General features: G+C 44.1%; 1 protein-coding gene across 6 annotated transcripts in view; it reads left to right on the top strand.

The window, feature by feature from the left end:
• FGFR3 (fibroblast growth factor receptor 3) overlaps positions 1–25,519 on the top strand; it is a 67,161-nt gene that overhangs the window by 29,472 nt on the left and 12,170 nt on the right. The window contains exons 3-11 of one of the 6 annotated variants that reach the window (XM_039347624.1): positions 3,328–3,396; positions 9,827–9,996; positions 11,297–11,420; positions 15,100–15,290; positions 19,597–19,741; positions 20,944–21,131; positions 23,078–23,223; positions 23,309–23,430; positions 24,818–24,928. In XM_039347624.1, the coding sequence (XP_039203558.1) occupies positions 3,328–3,396; positions 9,827–9,996; positions 11,297–11,420; positions 15,100–15,290; positions 19,597–19,741; positions 20,944–21,131; positions 23,078–23,223; positions 23,309–23,430; positions 24,818–24,928 (1,266 nt within the window). Of the gene's footprint in view, positions 1–3,327; positions 3,397–9,826; positions 9,997–11,296; positions 11,421–15,099; positions 15,291–18,426; positions 18,578–19,596; positions 19,742–20,943; positions 21,138–23,074; positions 23,224–23,308; positions 23,431–24,817; positions 24,929–25,519 lie in introns of all 6 variants that reach the window. The other 5 variants (XM_039347623.1, XM_039347622.1, XM_039347621.1 and 2 more) reach the window with 5 other exon arrangements.

Here is a 25,519-nt window from a genome sequence, read left to right as displayed (position 1 = left end):
TAGTGATCTGACACACATGGGCTGCAAAATGTCCGTCCCTTGCTTATTCAGAAAACCCAGATATCCTTCTGGGTTTGGCTGGATATATAAGACACCCATGTAGTAGCAGAGGTGAGGTTTAATTCTGTTCAGCCAGCCATCCTGTTCATTTTGAAAGGATGCAATTGGGATCATGCTGAAGCTGGTATCTCAGAATAAAAGAGTTGGAAGAGGTTTTTTAGTCCAACTGCCTGCTGCAGCAGGGGACCCATATACCATTTCAGGCAAATTTTCCTTTTTTAAACATTTAAAACCATCTTGTAAAAAATCAGGAGGCAGAAGGAAGCCCGATGCTTTGCCTTAAGCCCGAGTGCTGTCACCAAAGCGTAGCTGAGGAAGGCTGCCCGCCCTGGAGGAGCCCACAATTTGCAATTGGTATCAATAGCTTTACATTAGCATAATCTGCTTTTAATGAATTTCCTCGGCTTCCTGGATATGTCTGTATAAATTATTTTGGTTCCTAGAAAAGTCATAGCTGAAAAAGCAGCGTTGGGACTGTAAATAAAGGCTTTTTCCACATTTCACTGGAGAGAGACTGCATCAAAGCAGTGCTGGGGAGTGGAAACATACGACCATCACCCCCAAATCCTGTTTTATTGCTGCACCCTGTATCTCATGTAATGTGCAAAGGATTGTATGAAATTAATAGCTGATAGACGGTAGTTGTTCAGCGTGGAGTTTAGTAGCAGATACCCACCTGGTTTAATTTTCAGCTTAAAGCTCCTCCATCTGAGACTCTGGGGGGGGGGGAAATTTAAAAAAAGGGGGTGGGACACTTCTGTGGAGGGATAAATAGAAAACATTTTCCTCTGGCTGTACTCTATCTCAAAAGCCTCCTTGTCCACCCATTGGGAGTTTTTAATCTCCAGGAAAGAAAGAGAGGTGGAGAATAAATGGATAATGGGGCCATTTTCAGGGGATGGAGTCCAAAACATCATGAAGGTGGTCACCACTGCCCAACGGATGCCCCACCACTATTTCACAGCCCTGAAAAGGACCATCATCTACTTTTTGATGCCCTACACACCAGTGTTTCCCAACTGGGAGGGCTTCTACTCAGGTAGACTTTGGTTCCCAGAATTCCACACTTGGGGTGGCCAGGGCTGAGAATTCTGGGAGTTGAAGTCCAGCCAGCTACAACTTTCACTGGTTAGGAAACCTTGCCATATCCCAAGATAACCCGTTCATAAATTAATCCTGTCCAACCATGACAAGGAGGTTTTCCCTGGGGAATTATGGCCCTTTGGGTTGAAGGCATCTGCTTCTTTGGTCCTAACTGACGAGTTCACATCCATCAGCATAAACCTCAGCTGTCCCTCTTCTTTCCACCTTGCTCCATGCCAAAACCACATGGATTCCCTCTTTATCTGCCTGACTCCAGCCAAAGTAAACAAGAATGGGAAGATAAGCACCCCGGACAGAACAAAGGTCTTGAAGCTGAGTAGGACAACCCCAGGCTCTGAGACAGGAAAGACAGCAGGAAGGCCACCCATAATATGTACTCAGGTCCTGATTTAATCACTTTATCAGCTCCCTGTGGGAAGGGACCTTTGCTTAAACAGATTTCTCAATTTTCTTTTCTGAGAGAATGAGTGATGTCCCAAGTTCTACTGGATTTTGCTTTTCCAAATCTTTAGGGCAGCAGTATTAGAATAACAGAGTTGAAAGGAGCCTTGGAGATCTTCTAGTCGAACCCTCTGCTCAAGCAGGAGATCCAACACCATTTCAGAAAAATGGTTGTCCAGTCTCTTCTTAAAAACCTCCAGTGATGGAGGACCCACAACTTCCGGAGGCAACTTCCGTTCCACTGATTGATTGTTCTAATTGCCAGAGAAATTTCTCTTTAGCTCTAGGTTGCTTCTCTCTTTAATGATCTTCCACCTGCTGTTGGCTTAATTAAAATTCTTTTGTTTTACAGCAAGGACCACTGTAGCTATTCCAAAACATTTTGCAGCAAAATTGTAACGTAATTCAAAAGGAGCCTGGGAAGGCTTGCAGATAGAATCTTTCCTCCACAGAGTTAGTAAGCCTCTGGTGTAGGCAAACCAAACATTTACACTATATGAAAAAAAGGAGGAAACTCATAGGCCCATGCAAAAGCACAGAAAAATAAAAGTTGTCCTATCTAGGTTACCAAATCTCCTTTTTTGGTAGTATTTGGTCTCCAAAGCTGGGAGTTCCCCGGGACTTTAAGTACAGCTTCATGAAGCTTAAGCTCTTTCAGCTTCTAAATTACTGTTGCAAAGTGAAAAAAAACCTGCTTAATTAAAAAATGCTCCGTGGAAGCTTTTTTTACTTTATATAACATAATGGGACCGTGACTGTACACAGAGAGAAAAGAAATGCTATATAATATATTGCTGGCACGCCCTTCCTGGGAACGTTGGAGGTTGCTTAATAAATATTTCCAAAGCCTCTGTAAGCAGACACGTTCACATGTTCTCACTAGGCAGCTGCAGAAAAGAGTCTCAGGCCACCATACAGATGGAAATTGGTCCAGAGAGTTGGACTGGGACTCAGCAGCCTTGCGCTTCCTTTGACGGGTTTTTCTTCACAAAAACAATGTTTGTGCTGAACACAGACAAAGTGGGAGGGGGGGAAGGCCATTTGAAACAACTTTAGCTTATTCCAGACTTGGAAAGCCAAATCACTACAATATGCGAACCAAATGGAAACTATAAGCGAACAACTTACGAGTTAGAATGTTTTATCATTTTGATTTCATTTTATTGTACGTTGTTTAATTTCATTCCTTTGTAAGTTGGTTTTCTAAGCTGGGAGAGGCAGGTGGCTGGCTGTCATTGTGCAGTCAGCTTTCTGAGAAGTAGGTGAAGAGAGGATATGCAAGGGAATGAAAAAATAAAAATGAAATGGGTGGGGGAAAGAACGTGGTGGGCTGACTTGAACCCCAAATAGGAGCATTTCAGTCTAATATGGGTTCAAAAGCAAAGGTGCCCTCTAAGACTCAGCTAGGGAAGGCTGGAACATAAAGCATAAGAAGGGACCTTGGAGGTCTTCTAGTCTAACCCCTGCGCGCAGAAGACCCTGTGCTTTACGCATCAACTTCCGTTTTTGCCAACATTTTGTATCTTGGCCATATTTGGAGACTTGTGATGAGGCCAGGAATAAAAATAAAGCCTCACGGAGAAGATCTTTTTTTAAAATTGAGAAAATATTTGCCGAGGCCCCCCAGTTACGTGTTCTGAGGATTGCAAAAGTTTTGGCAAAGGTACGTTAAGAATTTTATTTCCAGAAACATTTCTCATCTGTTCTTTTTTCCGTTTCAAGAATCCCCATCATCGGGTGATGATGAAGATGAACGTGACGATGAAGAAGATGATGACTCTGAAGACGGAGGTAAAAGTCATGCGGAGAAGCAAAGCTTGATAGAGCCAGCATTGATAGAAGCTGGTGCTGAATCAGATCCACCCCAGAGAGCATTTTCCATTTACCTCAGTCAGGAGTTCCAGGGTGTGGAGAGAAAGACCGATGTGCTGACTTTCAGCCCCCTGGGAGAAAATATCTGCTCAGAAGAGACACCCAAAGAGAATTTAGACGGTCCTCTGTCCTTGAAGCTCCATCTCTCTTTGTGAAAGGGATGGATGGATGGATGGGAGGGAGGGAGGGAGGGAGGGAAGGAAGAAAGGGAGGGAGGGAGGGAGGGAGGGAGGAAGGAAGGAAGGAAGGAAGGAAGGAAGGAAGGAAGGAAGGAAGGAAGGAAGGAAGGAAGGAAGGAAAGATTGGCACAAAGGAGGAGATGAGTAGTAAGCAGCCGGTTATGAGTTAGTAAGGTCACTCTACTTTACAATAATCTTTCTGGGTCACTCAACGTGCGCTGTCTTCCAGTTTACAACACCCGAGTGTCAATCAAGTTGTGCATCTTCTTTTTAAAACACCAAACTTTACAATGACCTCCATTCCCCCAAAGTTTGTGGACGAGTATAAATTCCTTTTTTAAAACATTGCTAAGAATAAAATAATTTGCTTGCACTATTTAGAGATACTTCCCTTCTTTCTCCTTTCTGCGTTGCCGACTCTCTCCGTAAGGATGCTTGCTGGATTGGGAGTGGGAGCAAAGCCTGCTCCCCCCTACCCACCCACCCACCCATTGCAGGCCTGTGAGTAGATAATCTGCTGGAGTTTCAGCTTTGAGGAAGACGAGAGCTCCTTGGCTGCCCAGATAAACCTGGAGACCTGCCTGCTCGCTCTCTTTGAAGGTAGCAGTGGGAGAAGCCAGTAAGGGCCTGTGGTCCACAGATGCCGCCTCGGTTGGAGGAAGTAAACGGGAGGATGAAAGCTGTGGAGCTGGAGGGGAAAGAGAGTTCCTGAGCCAGGAAGCTGAACAGCCCAGTTAGCTTATTTCCTCTCTTCTCCTGCGTTTCTGCTTCTTAGTTATTCCCTTGACACCAGGATTGTGCCAGTGTTTCTCAGCCTTGGCAACTGTAAGGCATGTAGATTTCAAGTCCCAGAATTCCCCAACCAACTGGCTGGGGTATTCTGGGAGTCCACATGCCTTAAAGTTGGCCAGGTTAAGAAACACTGCATTAGGCATTGTTGTTGTTAGTTGCGAAGTCGTGTCCGACCCATCGCGACCCCATGGACAACGTTCCTCCAGGCCTTCTTGTTCTCTACCATCTTCTGGAGTCCATTGAAGCTCCCGCCTCCTGCTTCAGGGACTCCATCCAGCCACCTCCTTCTCTGTCGTCCCCTTCTTCTCTTGCCCTCCATCTTTCCCAGCATCAGGCTCTTCTCCAGGGAGTCCTTCCTTCTCATTAGGTGGCCAAAGGACTTGAGTGTCAACTTCAGGATCTGGCCTTCTAAAGAGCGGTCGGGGTTCATCTCCTCCAGGACTGACCGGTTGGATCGCCTTGCAATCCAGGGGACTCGCAGGAGTCTTCTCCAGCACCAGAGTTCAAAGGCCTCCATTCTTTGGCGCTCAGCCTTTCTTATGGTCCAACTTTCACAGCCATACATTGCAACTGGGAAAACCACGGCCTTGACTATACGTACTTTTGTTGGCAGGGTGATGCCTCTGCTTTTTAGTATGCTGTCTAGATTTGCCATAGCTTTCCTCCCCAGGAGCAAGCGTCTTTTAATTTCTTGGCTCCAATCCCCATCTGTGGTGTGGCATTAGGCATAGATCTCTTTTAAAAAAAAGTTTCATTTTTTAAATATTAGCAGAATGCTTGGGCAGCATGAGTCTGCAGAAAGGTTTATGGCTTAATGATAACTGTTTGCAAAACTGGGGGGGAAAGGCGCTGTCTGTTATTGCGCTCTCTCTTGCACATAAAAAAACAGATTAGTTCCCCGGTTCAACCCTCTGGCATCCCATTCAAGAGTGCAAGCATAACGTCTCAGAATAAAAGGCTTTCTAGGGAATGAGTTCAACAAGGGAGATGGGATGCTTTGCAAAATTCAGGCTCCTGTGAAATGACTTGGTTCAGCCAGACTGAATGATTGCCGTGTCACATATTACACACGGGTGCAGTTATTGCATGCATGGCTTGTAGCAACATGACCTAAAGCTTCGGCCTGCAGGTTGGTGTGGATTAGCCGAAACTGTGTGCCTAAGTCCAATGATGGGAGCATTGGCCAACCCCTTGTTGTGATCAAGGAAGTCATTGTCTGTGGAGACTTTCTGTCTTCCAGCTCAGGGTTGTCCCAAAGATGCTTTCTCAAGAGGCAATTGGACTTCCTTGTTTTTTGTTTGAAGACGCTTCGCTTCTCATCCAAGAGAAGCTTCTTCAGGTTCTGAGTGGATGGTGAGGAATGGAAGGATTTATGCTCCTTGCAGACAGCCAGTCCTTTGCCTTCTTTTGCAGGGTCTTTGAGGCCACCTGGAGGTTGACCTGCGTCCTGAGGGTCACCTGAGTGGTGCAAATGGGTGTGGAGGCTTCCTGAAACTGCTGAGAGGGCCGTGTTGTAGACTTGAGATAGAGGATGTCGTATCCTTCCCCCTCTGTTGAGAGAGGGCTGTTCAGTTTTGACCTAGAGGGCCTCTTTGACCCCTCTTTCAAACCAGCGGCCCTCTCTGTCCAAAATGTGGACTTTGCTGTCTTCCAAAGAGCGGCCTTTGTCTTTTAAAAGACATCCAGTCAGAGCTGAAGAAGCTTCTGGATGAGAAGCGAGACGTCTTCAAAGAAAAACAAGAAAGTCCAGTTGCCTCTTGAAAACAGCACCTTTGGGACAAGAAAGTCATTTTTGTTCTATTGGTGCTTGTTACGTTGGCTGACTGGTCATTAGTAAACTTGCACTCCTAGAAATAAATACTTTTCCTTTTCTTGGTTTTTTCTCCTCAGTTTCCATACTTTTTATTTTTATTTTTGGGAGGTCTGTATGTGGACAAGCTTGGAAGTTTGGAAACACTTGGGAACTGTTTGGGGAGAGAGACGGATAAAAATGGCAAGAGGAGGCTCTTGGGACAAACAACTCACTCCCCTCCCTGAAACCCTGTCATTTGATAAACCAGGTTTGACAATCTGATTGTGAGATGCTGGGAGCCATAGCCAAACTCTGCATGGCCCACCCTTGTTTTGGAACCAGGTTTTGGAAGGAAATTGCTTTCCTACCTTCCTGGGGCATTTTCTAGATCATCTATGACAGACATGTGGCCCACGAAGTGGTTTCATGTGGCCCGCGAAGCCATCCTGGAAACAGTGAGGGAACGGCCCCTGCTGCCTTGGCCCTGGCCCAGGCCAGCCAGGAGCCAATGTACAATTTTGTGGTGGCCATCTATGCTGAAACGCATTCAGTCTTAGCTCCACAAGACCCGCCCCCTGCATGGCTTGAGAGGAACAGTGAGGCTCCTCCATTGGACCATGCCTTGGCACTTGCCCCAGTCCCACCCCCTTCTGCCAGAGACCCTCAGATCTGTCCCACTCCCCACAGGCACCCTTGATGTGAACGATGTAGAGCTGGCCACACCCACTCCATTCATACCCACCCAGTAGGCTGCACCCACCCTGGCCATACCCACCCGGCCCCCTGAGGGCAACTGCAATGCTGATGTGGCCCTCAATGAAATTGAGTTTGACACCCCTGCTCTAGATCATCTATGAAATGCTCTCGCTGAGTGTTTTTCTTATTTCAGTCATCTTCTCTCTGTGTGTTCTTCTTAACTTTTTGCTGAACATCTACAGATGTTCTGGGTGCTTAGGCTTGTCTTTCCTGTAGGCTTCAAGCCAGAAGATTCACTTCAGAAAGCTGTAGGTTGCGTGGTCTTCAGCCGCAGATGGCATTTTGTGTTGTTTTTGCGATTGGGCAGGAGACAGACTGTCCAGATGTGTCCGTGTTGTCAGCATTTTGTCCAGCCGGCAAAGCTAATCTTCGCGGCTTTGTGCTCATTGTGGGGATGTACTCTGGCGCTTGCTGACCATTCTCTGAAGCCACCATCCCATGAAATTGCTTTGGGTCTGTGCTCTGAGTTGAGTCCTAATTGGCAAATCCCACCGCAAGGTCTCTTGCCGGCGATTATAGCTGCCCCAAACGTTTTCTTTGTTGGGACTGCCAACTCAGCAGATTCGCTGCCCCCTCCGGCCGATGGCTCCACCCCATGACCTTCTGGCCTCAGGAGGGTCACACTTCCTGTCCATCATCTGAGATTCAGTTTTGATCCCCAAGGGATAAAGAAAGGAAGGCTTCCATCTGCTTATTTCCTTCTGTTGGCTCGTGGGGTTCACTCAGGAACACGATGACAGTTTGATCATAGTATCTTCTTTTCACTTGAATTTTATTCTATGATAGCTATGATAAATGTCTGCCGAAGTTCTCAAGTCATCCAGGTCGTGGTGGTCCCAAAGGTGCTGTTTTCAAGAGGCCACTGGACTTCCTTGTTTTTCTTTGAAGACGTTTCGCTTCTCATCCAAGAAGCTTCTTCAGCTCTGACTGGATGGTGGGGAGGGGAAGGATTTCAAAAGAGTACTGATGACCTGATGGCTTCAAGGGATATAAATCATCCAAGAGAGCTGAAGAAGCTTCTTGGATGAGAAGCGAAACGTCTTCAAAGAAAAACAAGAAAGTCCAGTGGCCTCCAGCACCTTTGGGATAGCTAGGATGGCAAAAAAAGCCATCATGCCCATAGGGTGCATTGCCTGTACTTTGGGGACATTCATTCGTAGACAAAGATGGAGAGAAACCTCTTGTTGTAAAGAATCTTCCCTTCCAAGTTCTGGACTGAAAGAGGACAACGTATTGTCACGCTGAGCTCAGGGTCAGCAGATCTGGCCCAAAGCTGATGTTTTGCTTGTTTCTGTAAATCTACAGATCTCCCTTTTGATAGAGACAGCTTCTTAAATGCACGATTGACAATACTTTAGACAGAATATAAAAATTGTGAGATGCAGTGGAAATGGGGAATGTCTCCCTTTAGCCACGATAGTTTGTACTTCCACCATTTTTCATGGCTGTGCTGTAGAATTCAGTGCATTTGTTCCTTTCAGTGTGAGGGAGGCTTTGTAGATGTTGCCCATTAGTTGGTAATGATGTTGAAATCAGAAGACTTTTACTAGACCAGGGGTAGGGCACCTTGTCTCTTTTATGACTCGTGGACTTCAACTCCCAGAATTCCTGAGCCAGCCATGCTGAGGGGAAAGGGAGAGGTTTCCATGCTGAGCCATGCTGGCTCAGGAATTCTGGGAGTTGAAGTCCACGAGTCATGACGGGGCCATAGTTCCCCCATGGTGGCTCAGGAATTCTGGGAGTTGAAGTCTACGAATCATAAAGTGGCCTAGGCTTAGGCCAGGGGTAGGCAATCTTAGCTCTTTTATGACTCGTGGACTTTAACTCCCAGAATTCCTGAGCCAGCGTGGCTCAGCTTGGAAACCTCTCCCTTTCCCCTCAGCACGGTTGGCTCAGGAATTCTGGGAGTTGAAGTCCACGAGTCACAAAAGAGCCAAGGTTGCCTAGCCCTGGGCTAGAATGAGGGCAAGAACAGGATCAACTACTGTGTTTCAGGTCACAGTTTGTTTTCTGTGATTTTGGCTTTTCAGCCATCTCAGAGGTGCTTTTCTAAAAGGCAACTGGACTTCTTTGGTTTTTTCCTTTGAAAAAGTTTGTCTTCAGTCAGAACTGAAGAGAGAGATAGAAGGTCCCCGAAGATGGGCTCCAGTCCAAAAGCTTGGAAGACAAAATCTTTGGACTCGGTGACCGACCCAGATTGGATCCGCAGAACTGAAGAAGCTTCTTGGATGAGAAGCAAAATATTTTCAAAGAGGAAATCAAGGAAGTCCAGTTGCTTTTTGGAAAAGCACCTTTGGGACAACCGTGACCTGGACGATGGAGAATCTCCACAGACATTTGGCTTTTCAAGTGGCCTGTGGTGCATTCTCTAAAGCTGCCCTTCTCATCTTCATCCTAGGCTTAATTGCGCCCCTGGAGAAGTCATTTTACCCAAGGATGAGTAACATGTGGTCCTCCAAAACCACATCATCCTTTTGATTTTGCTGCTAAGGCCTAGAGGTCCCCAACCTTTTGGGCACCAGGGACTGGTTCCGTGGAGAGAGGGTTTTCCGCGGACCGGAGGGGGCCTGGTTTCATGTACTGCCTGCATCTCATGGATGGGGCTTTGCTTGTTTGTGCGGATCGGTTGCTGGTGTGCTGCAGCCCGGTATTGGTCCACAGACTGGGGGCTGGGGACCCTTGTGCTAAGGACTGCTGAGAGCTGCTGTTCAGTTCAAGTTAGAAGGCCATCCCTGATAGGAAGCTGGTAGAGATAAGTCCCACTAACTCAGTAGCTGAAGACCCACCGTCTTTCTCAGCTGACGTCTCTCATTCTGCTTTGTATTTGCAGCGGCGCCTTATTGGACCCATCCTATCAGAATGGAAAAGAAGCTTTTGGCAGTGCCAGCTGCCAATACTGTCCGTTTCCGGTGCCCGTCAGCTGGCAAGCCACTTCCTTCCATATCCTGGCTGAAAAATGGCAAAGAATTCAAGGGGGAGCACCGTATTGGAGGCATTAAAGTAGGTCCTCATTCGTGGGTGGCCTTTGGTGACCACCCCTCTTGCTTGCTCATCGCCAGAGCTGGCCTTGGTTTTTCTCTGATGGAACTCTTAGGATAAATAAGTGTAACCCGCCCCCTATTTGCATATTGAAACTCAGTAGGCTGATGAGTTGCTTTGAGGCTATTCTTGAAATGCACCAGATGCTTTAGAAACTTGTAAATTGGACCCAGAGGTTACACCAGCAATAAATGTAGAATGTTGATGTAGAAAGAAGGTGATCTATTTAATGAGCCTATATGTGGGTGGATGGATGAAGAGAGAGAAAGGGAGAGAGGGAGAGAGGGAGGGAGAGAGAAAGAGGAAGAAAGAGAGAGAGAGAAACAGAGACAGAGTGACAGAGAGAGAGAGACAGAGAGAAAGAGACTGGACAAATATTGATCTGAAATGGCATAGGGTTTCCTGCTTGAGCAGGGGGTTGGACTAGAAGACCTCAAAGGTCCCTTCCGACTCTGTTATTCTGGATAGATAGATAGATAGATAGATAGATAGATAGATAGATAGATAGATAGATAGATAGACAGACAGACAGACAGACAGACAGACAGACAGACATTGATTCTTTATATAGTATATGTTAATGTGAACTTCCTTAAATGTAAGAATTGGGTTTTCCAACACAAATCCAACTTCTAACATAAATCCAAGTATGGCAGTTGGTTTCATAATTTTCATCCATTTGGGTTGTATTATTCAAGAAAACACACAAGCGTTATTATGGATATTATGGAAAGTTATTGTGAATGTGCCAAGATGCTGTGGGCGTTCATTAGAATGTCTGCACAATTAATATCTTAATGCTGCAAAGGAGGGAACAGTCTAGATCAGGGTTTCCCAACATTGGCGACTTTAGAACATAGAACCGTAGGGCTGGAAGGGACAGGAGTCCTTTTACCCTCCTGGTCAATTGGTTGTCCAGTCTTATTTTTGAAAGCCTCCCGTGATGAAGCACCCACAACTCTGGGAGGCAAGCTATTCCACTGGCTGATGGTTCTCACTGTCAGGAAATGTCTCCTTACTTCTAAAGTTGGATCTCCCTTCAGCGATCTTCCACCCATTACTGTGGACTTCTGCTCTCAGAATCGTCTTGTTGGGTTCTCATTCTGAAATTGGGGAAGGACATCTAGTCCTAGCCCTGTTTGTGAAGTACGTAGGAGAGAGAGGCCCACCACATTTCAATTCTAGGAAAAGGATGTTCTCGCTAAGCCATTTTCTGAAGGACCAAGGTGAGTTCCTGCTGATCTCTCCTTTCCTTTGGCAGCTGCGGCATCAGCAGTGGAGTCTGGTCATGGAGAGCGTTGTTCCGTCAGACCGAGGCAACTACACCTGTGTGGTCCGGAACAAATACGGTGAAATTCGGCATACTTACCAACTTGACGTTCTTGGTAAGTGTTGTTTTAAACTTGGTCTCCAAGAACCACGTGCCCCTTGGCACTCGCAGAAGGGACAGCTGTTCCCCATCTGTCCCAGACTACATCCTCTTGACGAAAGAAGGAATTCCTCTGGGTTGCTCCACTTCTGGAGCTGGAAAAACCGTTGGAAAGTAGATTTGCTGAATGCAAATAATATGCTAATTTCTCTGCACCCTCGAATTTCAGATTTTCCTGGTGGCCAGTAATAAAAAAGGACTAAACCATATCTCTATCTCAGAGGAAAAATAACCTCAAAATTAATGCATATATAATTTTTAAAACTGTACGTAGAGGTAGTGCCCAGTTAGTGTACTGTTGTTCTGCAAACACCTTCTTTAAATTATTACTTCTATATAAAGAAGTGGGGTTTTTTTTTAAAATTGCCTGGATAAAGAAAACTGGATGGGAAATATCTGTCCCATAAAAACTTTCTCAATATCTTAATGATTTTCCTTAAATATCAATGAGGAATTAACATAGGGCTTACTCTGACTATATCAATGCAGATTCTATCTCCATTTTAACTATTTTTATTAGTCCGTATAAGCCAGGGGTAGTCAACCTTGGATCTTTTATGATTCGTGGACTTCAACTCCCAGAATTCCTGAGCCAGCTGTGCTGAGTCAGGAATTCTGGGAGTTGAAGTCCACGAGTCATAAAAGAGCCAAGGTTGACTACCCCTGGTATAAGCTGTTCATATCAATATAAATTTTATATTGTTTAGAGTGTTAAAGATACAAATAATACCAGGGACATATTCCAAGTATTTAAGAAGATTCATAATTTTTTTTTAAATGTTGATTTCTTAAAAGTTTCCTCAGATACTCTAGATCTGGAAGCATATTAAGATATACCACAATTTATTCAATTGATCGTTTATTGAGGGGCAAAGCAATACCCACAAATGTAGGGAAAGTCTGCATAGAATAGCCTTTTATTTTCCACTATATCCTAAATTTTCTTTGACCGTGAATTAAAACACTTCCAAGACCCAATTCAATATGAGAAGAACATCCTTGTTGAATTGTATGAGATATCAAGATGGATGAAGATATAATAACAATAACAATGTTGGAAGGGACCTTGGAAGTCATCTAGTCCAACCCCCTGCTCAGGCAGGAAACCCTATGAATCCAATGGTAGTCATTCCAGCCAATGAATTCAGAGACTGCATTTTAATCCAACTGATAAAAACCTCACGCTGGATCGCAGCGTATGCAGCCGCACAGAGAGATCCCTCTCTTCACCGGCTGCTTTCCCTCTGCCGGTAGACTCTTAATCGGGTCGAAAAGTCACCCTGAAGGGGCGATTACCGTTGAGGAGCTCCTCATTGACTGTGGAAGGGTGGCAGCTCCTTCCGCGGTCCGAGATTGCTCCTTAGGGCCGACGGAGAAAAGATCAGCCTGTAAAATGGCCGATCACTTTGCTGCAGTAACCGAAAGTCAGAAGAACATCTAAGTGTAAAGAACGACCATGGTTGATCCGGGTGAGACTTCCCCTCCCCTCTCTTAGCCCTTTTTTCTTTTTTGTTTCCTGTACAAAGCATTTTTGGAATTATTTCCCTTCTTTGAGAGAGCGGCGTTTGTCAGTGTGGGAAGAGAAGCTTTGAAAATGGAATGAAAATTAATTTTAATTGACTATTTTTTATTTCTATTTACTTTGGGATCTTGAAATTTTTTTTATTATTGAATCTTATTACTGGATTTAGTTTACATGTGAAGAATATTATTTTTCCCTGGTCATTTTTGGTGTCTGGGAAGAGATTTTATAGTCTACTGAGGACACCTTGTGGAGAAATTTAAAATTGCAACTGTTTCTTTTTTCTGTTTGGTGTTGAGGTTGGTTTTGACCTTCAGATCATCTTAAAAGGAAAAAGACAAAGAAATTCAACAGCTGTTAAATCCATGGAGGTGGGCAATGCTTAAATGTTATTAAACATAGCCTCTACTAAAAGATAACAGGAAGTTGTGAATAGGGAGAAACCCTATTCACAACTCAACTATAAACTTATATTGGAAAAAAATCTATGAAGCCACTGAGCAAATATGTGTTCAAATAAAAGAGATTACTACAGAAATAAAAAACAGAAACTCTCCTTTGAACTTACAAACCAACCTGCAGACTTCATTTGACTATTCTACAGATCAAAAAACAACAGAAGAGGAATTAATCAATACTAAAGAAGATTCTATGTCATTCTATATACAACCTATTAAGACTTCTGATGACCAAAAAATGACTTTAACTAAACCATATACACTTGCAAAAGTAACAGAAATGGATGTGCAAATACAACTGATTGAGAACTATGACAATTTTGATAACCAGCTACTAACTACAAAATTGGACATAATTGAGTGTCTTACTCAGCAGAATCAAATGTTGAGACCTGAACTTTTAAAACAACAAGGGATTATCTACAAAGGAGCCAGGTGTCTAAAACAGAGGAGGGGACGTTTTTTCTTGACTCAAAAGATATCACAAGGAATAAAGAGAGATTTATTTGTTGATATAGAGGCTCTGTTATGGAAACCTGCTTGTCACAAAAAGAAAGCTAGAATAAAAGACTGTGATCTAAAACTGTATGCAATGGGTTAAAAAGGCTTTTTAGTCACGGATTAATTCAAGTTTCAAGATTTGTGTTGTGGATATAACAACTATTTGGATTGGACTTAAATTTTATTGAGTGGGTTAAAAGAGTTTTACATAAATATTGATTGATAGATTATAGATTTAAAATAGATTAGAAATGTATTTTTTGGAGTAATATTCTTGTTTTTAGGAAGGATAGCTATTTTGTAATGGAAGGAGAATAAGAGGGATTTACGATAAAAGAAGAAATGATATTAATAAATGAATTACCAGATTAAAAAATAGAATACTTGTAGAAAATACAAGATCTTTATGGTTGAAATAATATGTATATTTTAGAGCTAAGGATTATGTTAAGGAAAAGGGGAAAGGTTTATCTAAACCAAATTGGAATATGGTAATTGTAAATAGTAAAGCTTAAAACAGGATTTGGACTTACACGGATGAAATATTATTGTTGTTTTGATTAATTGAATTTTTATTGAAAAAATATATTCATTTGAATATATTAGACTATTTGAGGAAAATAGAGACGGAGCTTTTAATGATCTAATCTGAGTTATATATGTATGGATAACTGACTACCCTGTCACCACATTGTTTCTCAAGTACCTTGTTGTAAAAATAAAAAATCAATAAATCTTGTTTTTTTAAAAAAAGAAAATTGGTATCTCACCAAACGTGTTTCAAAAGTTACATCCAAGTTGCTTCAGGGAGTTGACTACATCCATTTTATTCTACTTCTAATAATCTGTGATGGTAGCTGATGATAGTAAAGCTTGTTGCCCATTTAGGAAGCCAGACTGAGCAAGGCAACCCTGTATTTTGTGGTTTTTCATGCCATTTTTAATCCACCTTTTCATTTCCATGTTTAATAAAGGAATTGAGCAATGGCTTATGCATGCAAATGTTATATTGCACCTGGGTATTATGGTCACCTAGGCTCTTGTGAAAGTTAGCAGCATTGTGGTGTGCTAACAAGGACCTTTTATTGGACAAATGTTGTGTAGAGGGGTTTATTCATTGCCCATAATAAGTAAGCATCCTTTCTATTCTGCAGAGAGATCTCCCCACCGCCCTATTCTCCAGGCAGGATTGCCTGCCAATCAAACAGTGGTGATTGGGAGCAATGTGGAATTCCACTGCAAAGTGTACAGCGATGCTCAGCCTCACATCCAGTGGTTGAAACATGTGGAAGTCAACGGAAGCAAATACGGGCCAGATGGGGCTCCTTACGTCTCTGTCCTAAAGGTTGGTATACTGCTACGTGAGTCTTTTAGGTCTTGAACCTACTAGAATGAGCAGTTACTTACAGGAAGTCACTCATAACCACCACTATCAGATTAACCTTGAGATCTGCTGAAAATCTTGTTGGAAGAGCCAGGGTTTAATCTTGCAGAGGAACTGACCATATAATTGACCACGTCGGGGGGGGGGGAATAGAACCACAAATTGGGAAAGCTTTGATGTCCATGGAGATTCTCCATCATCCAGGTCATGGTTGTCCCAAAGGTGCTTTTCCAAAAGGCAACTGGACTTTCTTGGGTTTTTCCTTGAAAATGGAAAGAACTGAAGAAGCTTCTTGGATGAAAAGGGGAAAGTTTTCAAGGAAAAAAACAAGAAAGTCCAGTTGACTTTTGGAAAAGCACCTTGGGAAAGGCTTGATGTAAATCTGAGCTCTTATCACAAAACTATTTAGCATGCTTAGGACACTACCGGTTGCCAGGCTTTACAATAGGGAAGATAATAACTCTGGATCACCACCTAGAATTAATGTAAGGATTATTTGCATAGGTGGGGGCAGCTGTTTCCCAGCACCTTAGCCTTCCCCAAAGGGTCTTCACCTTTCAAGATCAAATTTCACACAAGCAGCAAGACAAGATTGTTCTCCAAAAACACCTGATGTAGTTCCTTAGCAAAGTCATAGGATGCCTTGCTGACCTCCATAACTGTTCTGCAAACGATAGGTTCTCTGAATATAGACATTATAGATATTGGAGAATACAAAATCACCTTTATCTTCAAAAAAAAGGAGGAAAGGAAGATTCATAGACCATTGAATATAGATTGATTGGTATCACTATTTGGGAAGCTCCTGAACAGATCATAAAGTCATTGGTTCTGAGGGCACCTTTGAATTCCATCCTTACTCATTATCAAGAATAACTCTCACAAGACTAAGTGTAGCTCATTCTTTCATCCACTAACGGCTTTACTAGATCATGGGAATGCAGTCGTTGCCTCTTGATTACAGCCTAAGACTTGACCAGTGACACTCTTAATTAGCAAATTAGATTAAAATCAGAATGATGGGACAATTCAGTGGAAACCCAGCTGTGTTGACTCCATGCTCAAAGAACCTCACTGGTTACTTCTTCATCAAACCAGAATCAAATATCTGGGAGGGTTACTACCAGGCTTGTTCCTGGAGCTGGTGTTTTGATGGTAACCGTCCTAGAGAAAGAAGTGAAGAAAATGCTTGCCAAATTTGTGCTCTTGAGGAAAGAATTAAAATTGAAAGAGTTATTGCAATAGGATAGGGCAGGGATCTGCAACCTTGAAAACTTTAAGACTCGTGGATTTCATCTCCCAGAATTCCTCAGCCAGCTAGAAAATAATAATATAATAATCAAATAGAGAGGTCTTCTTTTTAGGAAACTAGGTATAGGATAAGGGGGTACCTTTTTTGCAGCCATATCCTAACACCACTTGGTCGTAGTGTTTGTAAGAATCATTTTCAGTCATTGCAAACTGAACGTGTCCAGGTACAAGTACAGATTACACTCAATTTATGACTACAACCAGGCCAGAATTGTGGTTGTGAAGAGAGTTGCATCCGGTTTCATGACCTTTTTAGCCACGGTTGCTAAGCAAATCATTGCAGTTGTTAAGTGAATCACATGGTCATTAAATGAATCCGGCTTCCCCCCTCCCCCATTAATTTTGCTTGCTGGAAGCTGGCTGGAAAAGTCACAAACGGCTGGTCATGTGACCCCAGGATGCTGCAACCGTCATAAGTATGTGCTGGTCGCCAAGCGTCGGAATTTTGATCACGTGACCCCCGGGAATGCTACGTTGGTCATAAGCGCAAGGACAGGTTGTAAGTCCCTTTTTTCAGTGCCAATATCACTTCAAACTAATGGTTTTAAGTCTGGGATTACCTCCCTATGATAGGGCAGCAAAAAAGGGAAATGCGATCCTCAGGCGTACAATAGAAGTATTTTTTTAAAAAAATTATTCTGTGCAGGCCAGACCTCTCTTGAAGCTCTGGGTCTAGTTCTGTTCACCCCACCTCACGAGGGATTAAAGCAGACTAGGACAAGTTTAGAGAAAGACTTTTCTTTGTAGTTTATATATTAAATATGATTTTAAAAGAAGAAAGACGGTGAGGGTAAGAAAAGGTTAGAAATGGGTGGTTGTGGAAGGAGATTGAAGAGTTGCGTTGGCCTGTTTCACCTTGGAAAGGGAAGGCATGGGGGGCTAGGGTAACCCTCTTCAGATATCTATATAGGATCCTTCAGAGGAGAAAGTCATGTGAGAGTGCAGAATTTGAAGAAAAAAAATTGGATTCAAGGGATTAAGAAGCAGATCCCAGTTAGGGGAATGTTTTCAGGAGCAAAAAGACTTGGGTTGTGAGACTCATGGATTGGACAGCTCGTGGGCCTTTCCTCCTGGACATGTCCAAGGAGACTTGCCCACCACCTCCCTCTCAAGGGCTTCAGGGTGGACTCCTGCACGAAGAAGAAGCCATCCTAAAACCAGGCACCTGCTATCGTCTTTGGTGGACGTGCCCTAAAGCCAAAAGATTTTGGCCTAGAATGCATATATGGTTAGAGAAAATGACTAAAAAACACATCGATTTTAAGCCAGAATTATTTTTGTTAGTTATAATTGTAGGAAATTATGAGAAGGAATGTGTATACTTAATGTTACATGTGTTAACTGCAACGAGAATTGTATTTGTTCAACATTGGAAAGATGAAGAGTTAACGGCGGAGGACGAGACAATTAAGAAAAGTTTAGATTGTGCAGAAATTGACAGATGAAAGAGAAAGAAGACTCAGAATATTATACAACATGGGATACATTTTATCAATGGCTAGGAAAACGAGATAGAGAAAGGAGTTTAACATGTACAGTATTAGTAAGCTAAATATTAGAACCCAGACAATATGTTGCTGATAAAATATTAAGCAACTATAAAAAATTAATAAAATATTGGAAAAAAAGAAGCCATCCTCTTCCATCATGGAGTTCCACCAAAAAGTAACACACACACACACACACACACACACACTGAGTAAGAGCTAGTCAGCCCTGTCTGTCTAACGTGTGATGGAGAGAGATTGTTGGGTTACTGAAGTTCAAGTTTTTGTCTATTCTGCAGTCCTGGATCAGTAAAAACGCTGAAGCCGATGCTAAGCTAAATCTATTCAATGTGACCAAACGAGATGAAGGCGAATATCTTTGTAGAGCCAACAATTTCGTAGGCAGAGCCGAAAAATCATTTTGGCTCCACATTCACAAACCAGAACCAGGTAATTCCTCAACTCTGTCCCAAAGGCTTTGCAGCTGCACGAACGAGCCGAAACAGCTTAAAACTGCTAGGCGTTCCCCTTCATATTCATCTTGGGTTCCTTTCTTTTTCCCCTTCCTTCTCTCCTCTGCCCTGACGCTGTGCGTCTTCGAGATGATGACTTTGACTTTTCCTCCCCTGACTTTTAGAATAACAAAATGCTTTTATGAATCATTCGCTCAGAAAAATTCCCACATTAAATGACTGTCTTTGAAACTCCTCTTCCTCCCCCGTTGTGTTATTAACTGGCTCTTTGTGTGATCAAGTTGTCCGTCTCCTCTTTTCACGATTCATCAAGCTCACTTTGGAAGCGCCGTTGTCAGGCGTTCCCGCTGAAATCCTTCGCCACGGAAGCCACACATTTTGAAGCCCTTCCTGGTTTTCAGTGTCTTCCCAAAACAAAAACCAAAAAAAAAAAAAAAAAACCAAACCCACAGGCACAAAAAAATGGGTCAGAAAACGTACTGAAGCCTTCCTAACAGATTTAAGAGAAGTTAAGGTTTTTCTGGATGGGGAAAAAAAACAAACCCAAAACCAATCTCTGGATGAATTCTGCAAATTAAAGCATTAAAAGCTTTTCTCTTTAAAGCCACATTTAACTCTGCCCACTTGTCTTGATCCTTCTTGCTTGTCTCTGGCGCCTTCTCTTCCCCTTCTTCTTCTCTCCGTCCCCCTCCTGGCCCACCTAACCTGGAGACAGTCACGTTGTGAAGGGAATTTTTCGTTCGGACGCTTTGGCCTGCATGCACACTTAGTGGGACAGAGTCAGAGGCTGGTGAAGGGAACTGATTGCTTTGGAAACAACCCCCCGTCCCCCCACCCCGGTTGTGCAAGGGAACCAGGAACAGGTCACAGAGGCTCTTTCAGTCGCCATCTGCTTGTGAAATTTGTCTGGGTGATCTTTTCTGGGAATTTTGCTTATTCTGTTCTCCTTCTTCTTCCTTTCCTATCTCTGTTTTTGTTTTGTTCTTTCCTCCGTAGACAGCAGGTGTTAACAAAACGGATAAAGAGCTAGAAATTCTGTCCTTGCAGAATGTTACTTTTGAAGACGCCGGGGAATATACTTGCCTGGCGGGGAATTCTATTGGTTATTCACACCATTCTGCTTGGCTGACGGTATTACCAGGTATTTCTGCTTGGTTTCCTTTCCCCTTTTGCCTCTGAAGGGCAGAGAGCCCTTACTGTATGCGCCAAGGTGCAGCTCTTGAGCAGGCGATGCATCTTGTGTTTCGGGCTCGGATGGTTCATTTTCAGGGGCCAAAACGCACATTTCATTTCATGCAACTCATGACAAGCGGAGATAAAAATAACACGTTTCTACTGTGGAGTAAGCGTGAACGATTAGCCTTTCTCCAGCTTGGGAGCCCTGGTGGTGCCCTTTTCAGAACTCGTAACACGGTTGTGGATGCAGCACTGGTTTTTAGACAGCTACAAGTGAGCGAGAAGAAAGAGGCTGCCACGGATTCGGTTGAAGAGTTGCAAAGCCCGTTGCGACTTTTTGGCCTCTCCAGGGGTGCCTTCAAGAAGTCTAAAAGTCTTTGTTTCACACAAGGCTTACAAGCTGGGGCATTTCTGAATGCTAAAATGTTCAATATATGGCGTGGTTTCCTCTTACTGGAGTCCAACTTTCACTGGCTGAATTGTGCCCACATTTAATTTGGAAAACAAAAGCCTTGTTCTGGGAAGCTCCTGTGAATCATTTGTGGCTCTCAGCTTCTATAGTCAATTTCTCACAAGGTGGACCTGAAGAAGGGCCTGTTGCCTCACCCCCCACCCCACCCCTTCTTCTGCCTTGGGGTGTCTCTTGGCAGGGAGGAACTTTCATGATTTGCACCAAATGAATCACGCGATCCCAAATTAAATCATGCCATTCCCTGCCCCAACTCATCTGAGAAACGCTAGGCTGCTTCTCACCCAGTGCTGCAACACAAACTGAAATTTTGCACCTCAGCATTATTCTTTTAGTATACATTTATTGGTCATTACTGCGCGGGGTTAATTACGCTTGAACGTCAACCCGTGTGCTGCCTTCAGTATTTGTACGGCTGCTCCTAAATAAAGGATCCAGTTGAGAAAGCTGTTGGATTCTCAGAAGAGAGAGCTTTCCATCTCCTTTGTTGAAAACTTCCCACACTAAAGCCGATCCTCAAATTTAAGAAATTTGGAAATGGCGGCTATTTAGTGCTGTTGTCATGAGTTGTTTTTTGTTGTTGTTGTTGTTTTGCAGCCATGTCTTTTAGATTGGGTGTGATCTATAGTGAAATATGTCAGAATATGGTTTCGGCTGCCATTTTTTCTGGCTCCTAATGTGTGTTTCTCCTTCTCCAGCAGAAAAACGGGTTGCGAGACAGGATTCCAGCTCGTTTTATGCAGGGATCCTCAGCTACGGGATCGCCTTCGCTCTTTCCATCCTCGTGGCTGTGATGGTGTTGATTTATAAAATCAAAAGGCCGGCCAAAAAAGCTATAAACGCCACTGCCGTTCAGAAAGTCTCCAAGTTCCCGCTCAAGAGACAGGTAACAGAAAGTAGATACAAGATCACTGTTCCTCTATATCTCTATCCCAGGGGTAGGCGACGTTGGCTCTTTTATGACTCGTGGACTTCAACTCCCAGAATTCCTGAGCCAGCAACGTTATCCTGGGACACGTCGATTTGCCTTCGTTTGTAAATAAGCATTGTCTGAAAAAGTCCCTCTGACCTCTAATTTTGCTTTCAGTCAGTTTTCATTGAATGAGCCTAATGTTGAGAGAGAGAAAGAGAAACAGAGAGAGAGAGAAAGTGAAGAAAAAGAGAAAGAGAAAGTGAAGAAAACGAGAAAGAGAAAGAAAGAAATGAGAGAGAAAAGTAGAGAGAAAGAGAGAAAGAAAGTGAAAAAAGAGAAAGTGAAGAGAGAGAAAGAGAAAGTGAAGAAGAGAAAGAGAAAGAAAAAGAAAGAAAAAGTGAAAAAAAGAAAGAGAAAGGAGAAAGTGAAGAGAGAAAGAAAGTGAAGGAAAGAGAGAAAGAGAGAAAGTGAAGAAAAAGAAAGAGAGAAAGTGAAGAAAGAGAAAGAAAGAGAAAAGTGAAAAGAGAAAGTGAAGAAAAAGAGAAAAAGAAAGCGAAGAGAAAGAGAGAAAAGAGAGAAGAAAGAAAAGTGAAGAAAAAGAAAAAGAGAAAGAGAAAGTGAAAAAAAAAAGACAAAGTGAAGAGAGCGACAGAAAGAGAGGAAGTGAAGAAAGAGAGAGACAGAAAGAAAAAGTGAAGAAGAGAGAAAGAGAGAGAGAGAGAAGGAATGTTTCCCTATTTTTCCAGGTCAGGCCTATCCCCTCAGCCCTTGTTTCTGCCTGCTAATCAGCCCCAGGTAGAAGCCAACATGGTCCGAGGCTGCCTCAAGATCGCAGGAAGCGTTTCGAGTACTGCTTTATCCTGCAACCAGGTTATTCCAAAAATCCCCACTTCTTTCCCGGGAGCAGCCTAGCCCTTTTGCCAGACCGTGGAGGTGCTCCCCTCGCCTCTCGTAAAACCCAAAGGAGCAGAGCTGTCAACGCTCAGGAATCAGAAGTTGGGCCACTTAAGCCCAAAAGCATTTTTTAAAAACAAACGTCGACTGGATTTCTTAACCAGAAGGCCACCGTGCAAAATACAGGGAGTCCTTACAACAGTTTCTTTAGTGACCGTCCAAAGTTGCAACGACACTGAAAAAAGGGACTTAGGACCGTTTTTCACAGTTTATGACCGTTGCAGCATTCCCAGCGATCACGTGATCAAAATTCAGACGCTTGGCCACTGTTCATGTTCATGACGGTTGCAACGCCCCAGGTGTGTGTGTGTGTGTGTGTGTGTGTGTGTGTGTGTGTGTGTGTCACATGATCCCCTTTTGTGGCCTTCTGACAAGCAAAGTCCATGCAGGAAGCCAGATTCACTTAACAACCAGTTTACTGACTTAACAACTGCAGTGATTCACTTAACAACGGAGAGTTTGCTGTAGAGGTGGGAGCCAGGCAAAGGTCGTGTGTGGAAAACTGCCCCTCCAATGCCTGTGTGCTTCTTCTTCTCTAGATCTATCTCCCCCCCTCACATCACATTGGCGATGTGAAAGTGCGCAGCTCTGTTTGACCTTGCCAGTCTGATAACAGCTAGCTCGCATCAACAAGATGTTATTGCCTTTACTATTCCCTGTTTCTGGCCTCTGGCTTCTATATTCTTGAGGATTGGTTAGGAGCTTAACCAATGAAATGCTATTGTCATGTAGAAACTTTTGCTTCTTGTAAACTGTATATAAACAATAAAAGCTGTGTAGAGAGCAGCCATTTTTTGCACCCTGCAATGACTGAGCACTGATTACTACAGTTTGGGCTCAGCTGTGCTCCTGAGTCTAATCACACTGAGCAGCCTCCCAGCGGCTTCCAGTGGCTCCCCTGCCCCTCGGCTCTGGGGTGAGAGGGGCCTGTTGCTGACCACCCTTCGTTTGCTCTACCCAAGCAGGTGTCCTTGGAGTCCAACTCCTCCGTGAACTCCAGCACTCCCCTGGTGAGGATCACCCGCCTCTCCTCCAGCGAGGGCGCCGTGCTGGCCAACGTCTCCGAGCTGGAGCTGCCCGCGGATCCCAAGTGGGAATTGGCGAGATCGCGGTGAGGAAACCATCATCCGGGCGCGGCTTGGAGACAGCCGCTTCCTTGTTCTCCGTGCTCACCTTCTGGCTGGTTTGCTTTTCAGCTTGACTCTCGGGAAGCCTCTGGGCGAAGGCTGCTTCGGTCAGGTGGTGATGGCCGAAGCCCTGGGGGTCGACAAGGAGAAGCCAAACAGGCCCATTACAGTAGCCGTCAAGATGCTGAAAGGTACAGAAGACAGCTGATGGCGGGAGGGGGCTGTTTTCACGAGCCTCGCCTCTTTGCACTCCTGATTTCTAATCTTGGTGTGGCTCACTTCTCAAGCTTCCTCTCCGTGGACTGACTTCTGCTCTAGGGCTTCTCAGGCCTTTGGGGTCTCTTCCTGTCCTTTCTGCAGGTGGTCCTAGGCTTACAGCCATTCGTTTAGTGACCATTCAGAGCTACAACAGTACCCGAAAAAGGGACTTAGGACTATTTTTCATGTCCCAAAGGTGCTTTTTCCAGGAGGCAACTGGACTTTGTGTTTCTCTGAAGATGTTTCACTTCTCATCCAAGAAGCTTCTTCAGCTCTGACTAGATGGTGGGGAGTGGAAGGATTTATATTCCTTGTAGACAGCTGGTCATTTGCCTTCTTTTAGAGGGTTGTTGAGGCCACTTGGAGGTTTATCTGTGTCCTCAGGGTCACCTGAGTTGTGGATATGAATGTGTATCCTTCTTGGAAGTGCTGTAAGGACTGTGTTGTACATTGGAGATAAAGGATGTTGTATCCCCCCCCTATTGAGAGAGAGATGTTCAGTTTTGAAATAGATGGCCTCTTTGACCTGTCTTGCAAATCAGATAAACCTCCAAGTGGCCTCAAAGACTCTCTAAAAGGATGCAAATGACCAGCTGTCTGCAAGGAGTATAAATCCTTCCACTCCCCCACCAGAGTTGAAGAAGCTTCTTGGATGAGAAGCAAAACGTCTTCAAAGGAAAAACAAGAAAGTTCAGTTGCCTCTTGAAAAAAGCTCCTTTGGGACAACCAGGACCTTGGATGACGGAGAACCTCCATAGACATCGACCAAGAAAAGACATAAAATGGGGCACAACTTAGATAACTGTCTTGCTTAGCACCAGAAATTGTGGGCTCAGTTGTGGTCATAGGTCAAAGACTACCTGGGTCAAGACGATGCATGTTGTGCTCCAGTTCACCTCTCAGTTCTTCAACTGCTGCCCTTCACGGGATAAGGGGGGGAGTGGGGCGTGGAGGGTTGGCTTAGAAATGCCATTCCAGAAAAGGTGGATTCCCCCCCCAGTCCCACTCCCCTCTCTGAAGCAGAAGGGCTCTCCCTCCTGGAGAATGTTTGGGTGGTTCCCTCTACTTGGCCTGGACGTGAACCCAAACCAGCAAAATATCAGTTGTGTATCTTTGTTATAACATCCTTTGTGATCCAGAATTGGAGGAAAGGTGAGGGGAAGAGTCACTGATCCCTAAAACCAGAAATAGGGTGAAACCCCCACTGAGCAGGGGATGGTGTGGACCTGCAAGCTGAGACGTCCAGGCGCAGTTCGACACGTGTGGGGCCTGTGACAGAGACGCGTTCCCCTCACTGCTGCCTTTCTCCTCCCTTCACAGACGACGCCACAGACAAGGATCTCTCCGACTTAGTCTCAGAAATGGAAATGATGAAGATGATGGGGAAGCACAAAAACATCATTAACCTCCTGGGCGCCTGCACGCAGGACGGTACGTGCCCACAACGGGCGGCTGTGGGGCTTTGGGCGTATTAAGCCCATGTTGTCCTGCCTCTTTCTTAAGCTTTTTCGGTTATCCTGGAAGAGGAAAACAGATTTAGGAAAGAAAACGATATTAATTAAACATGATGAACTGGGTATGTCTGGTCTAATGAAGAGAAGGCCTAGGGGGGACATCATAGCAGTCTTCCAATATTTGAGGGGCTGCCACAAAGAAGTGTGAGGGGGGTCAATTTATTTTCCAACAAGAAGCAACAGATAGAAACTGATCAAGGAGAGAAGCAACCTGGAAACAAAGAATTTCCTAACAGTGAGAACAAATAATCAGTGGAACTGCTTGCCTTCAGACATTGTGGGGGCTCCATCACTGGAGGTTTATAAGAAGAGCCTGGACAGCCATTTGACCAGGATGGTATGGGGTCTCCTGCTTGAGCAGAGGGTTGGACTAGAAGATCTCCAAGGTCCCTTCCAGCTTTATTATTCTATGTTCTATATATGTTTGTTCTACTCTTAGAATAGAATAGAGCTGGAAGGGATCTTGGAGGTTTTCTAGTCCAGCCCCCTGATCAAGCAGGAGAACCTA

Source organism: Crotalus tigris, unplaced genomic scaffold, assembly GCF_016545835.1.
Source record: "Crotalus tigris isolate CLP2741 ecotype Arizona unplaced genomic scaffold, ASM1654583v1 scf7180000018097.2503214, whole genome shotgun sequence".
NCBI lineage: Eukaryota > Metazoa > Chordata > Lepidosauria > Squamata > Viperidae > Crotalus > Crotalus tigris.
This window is presented reverse-complemented; position numbering and strand designations above follow the sequence as displayed.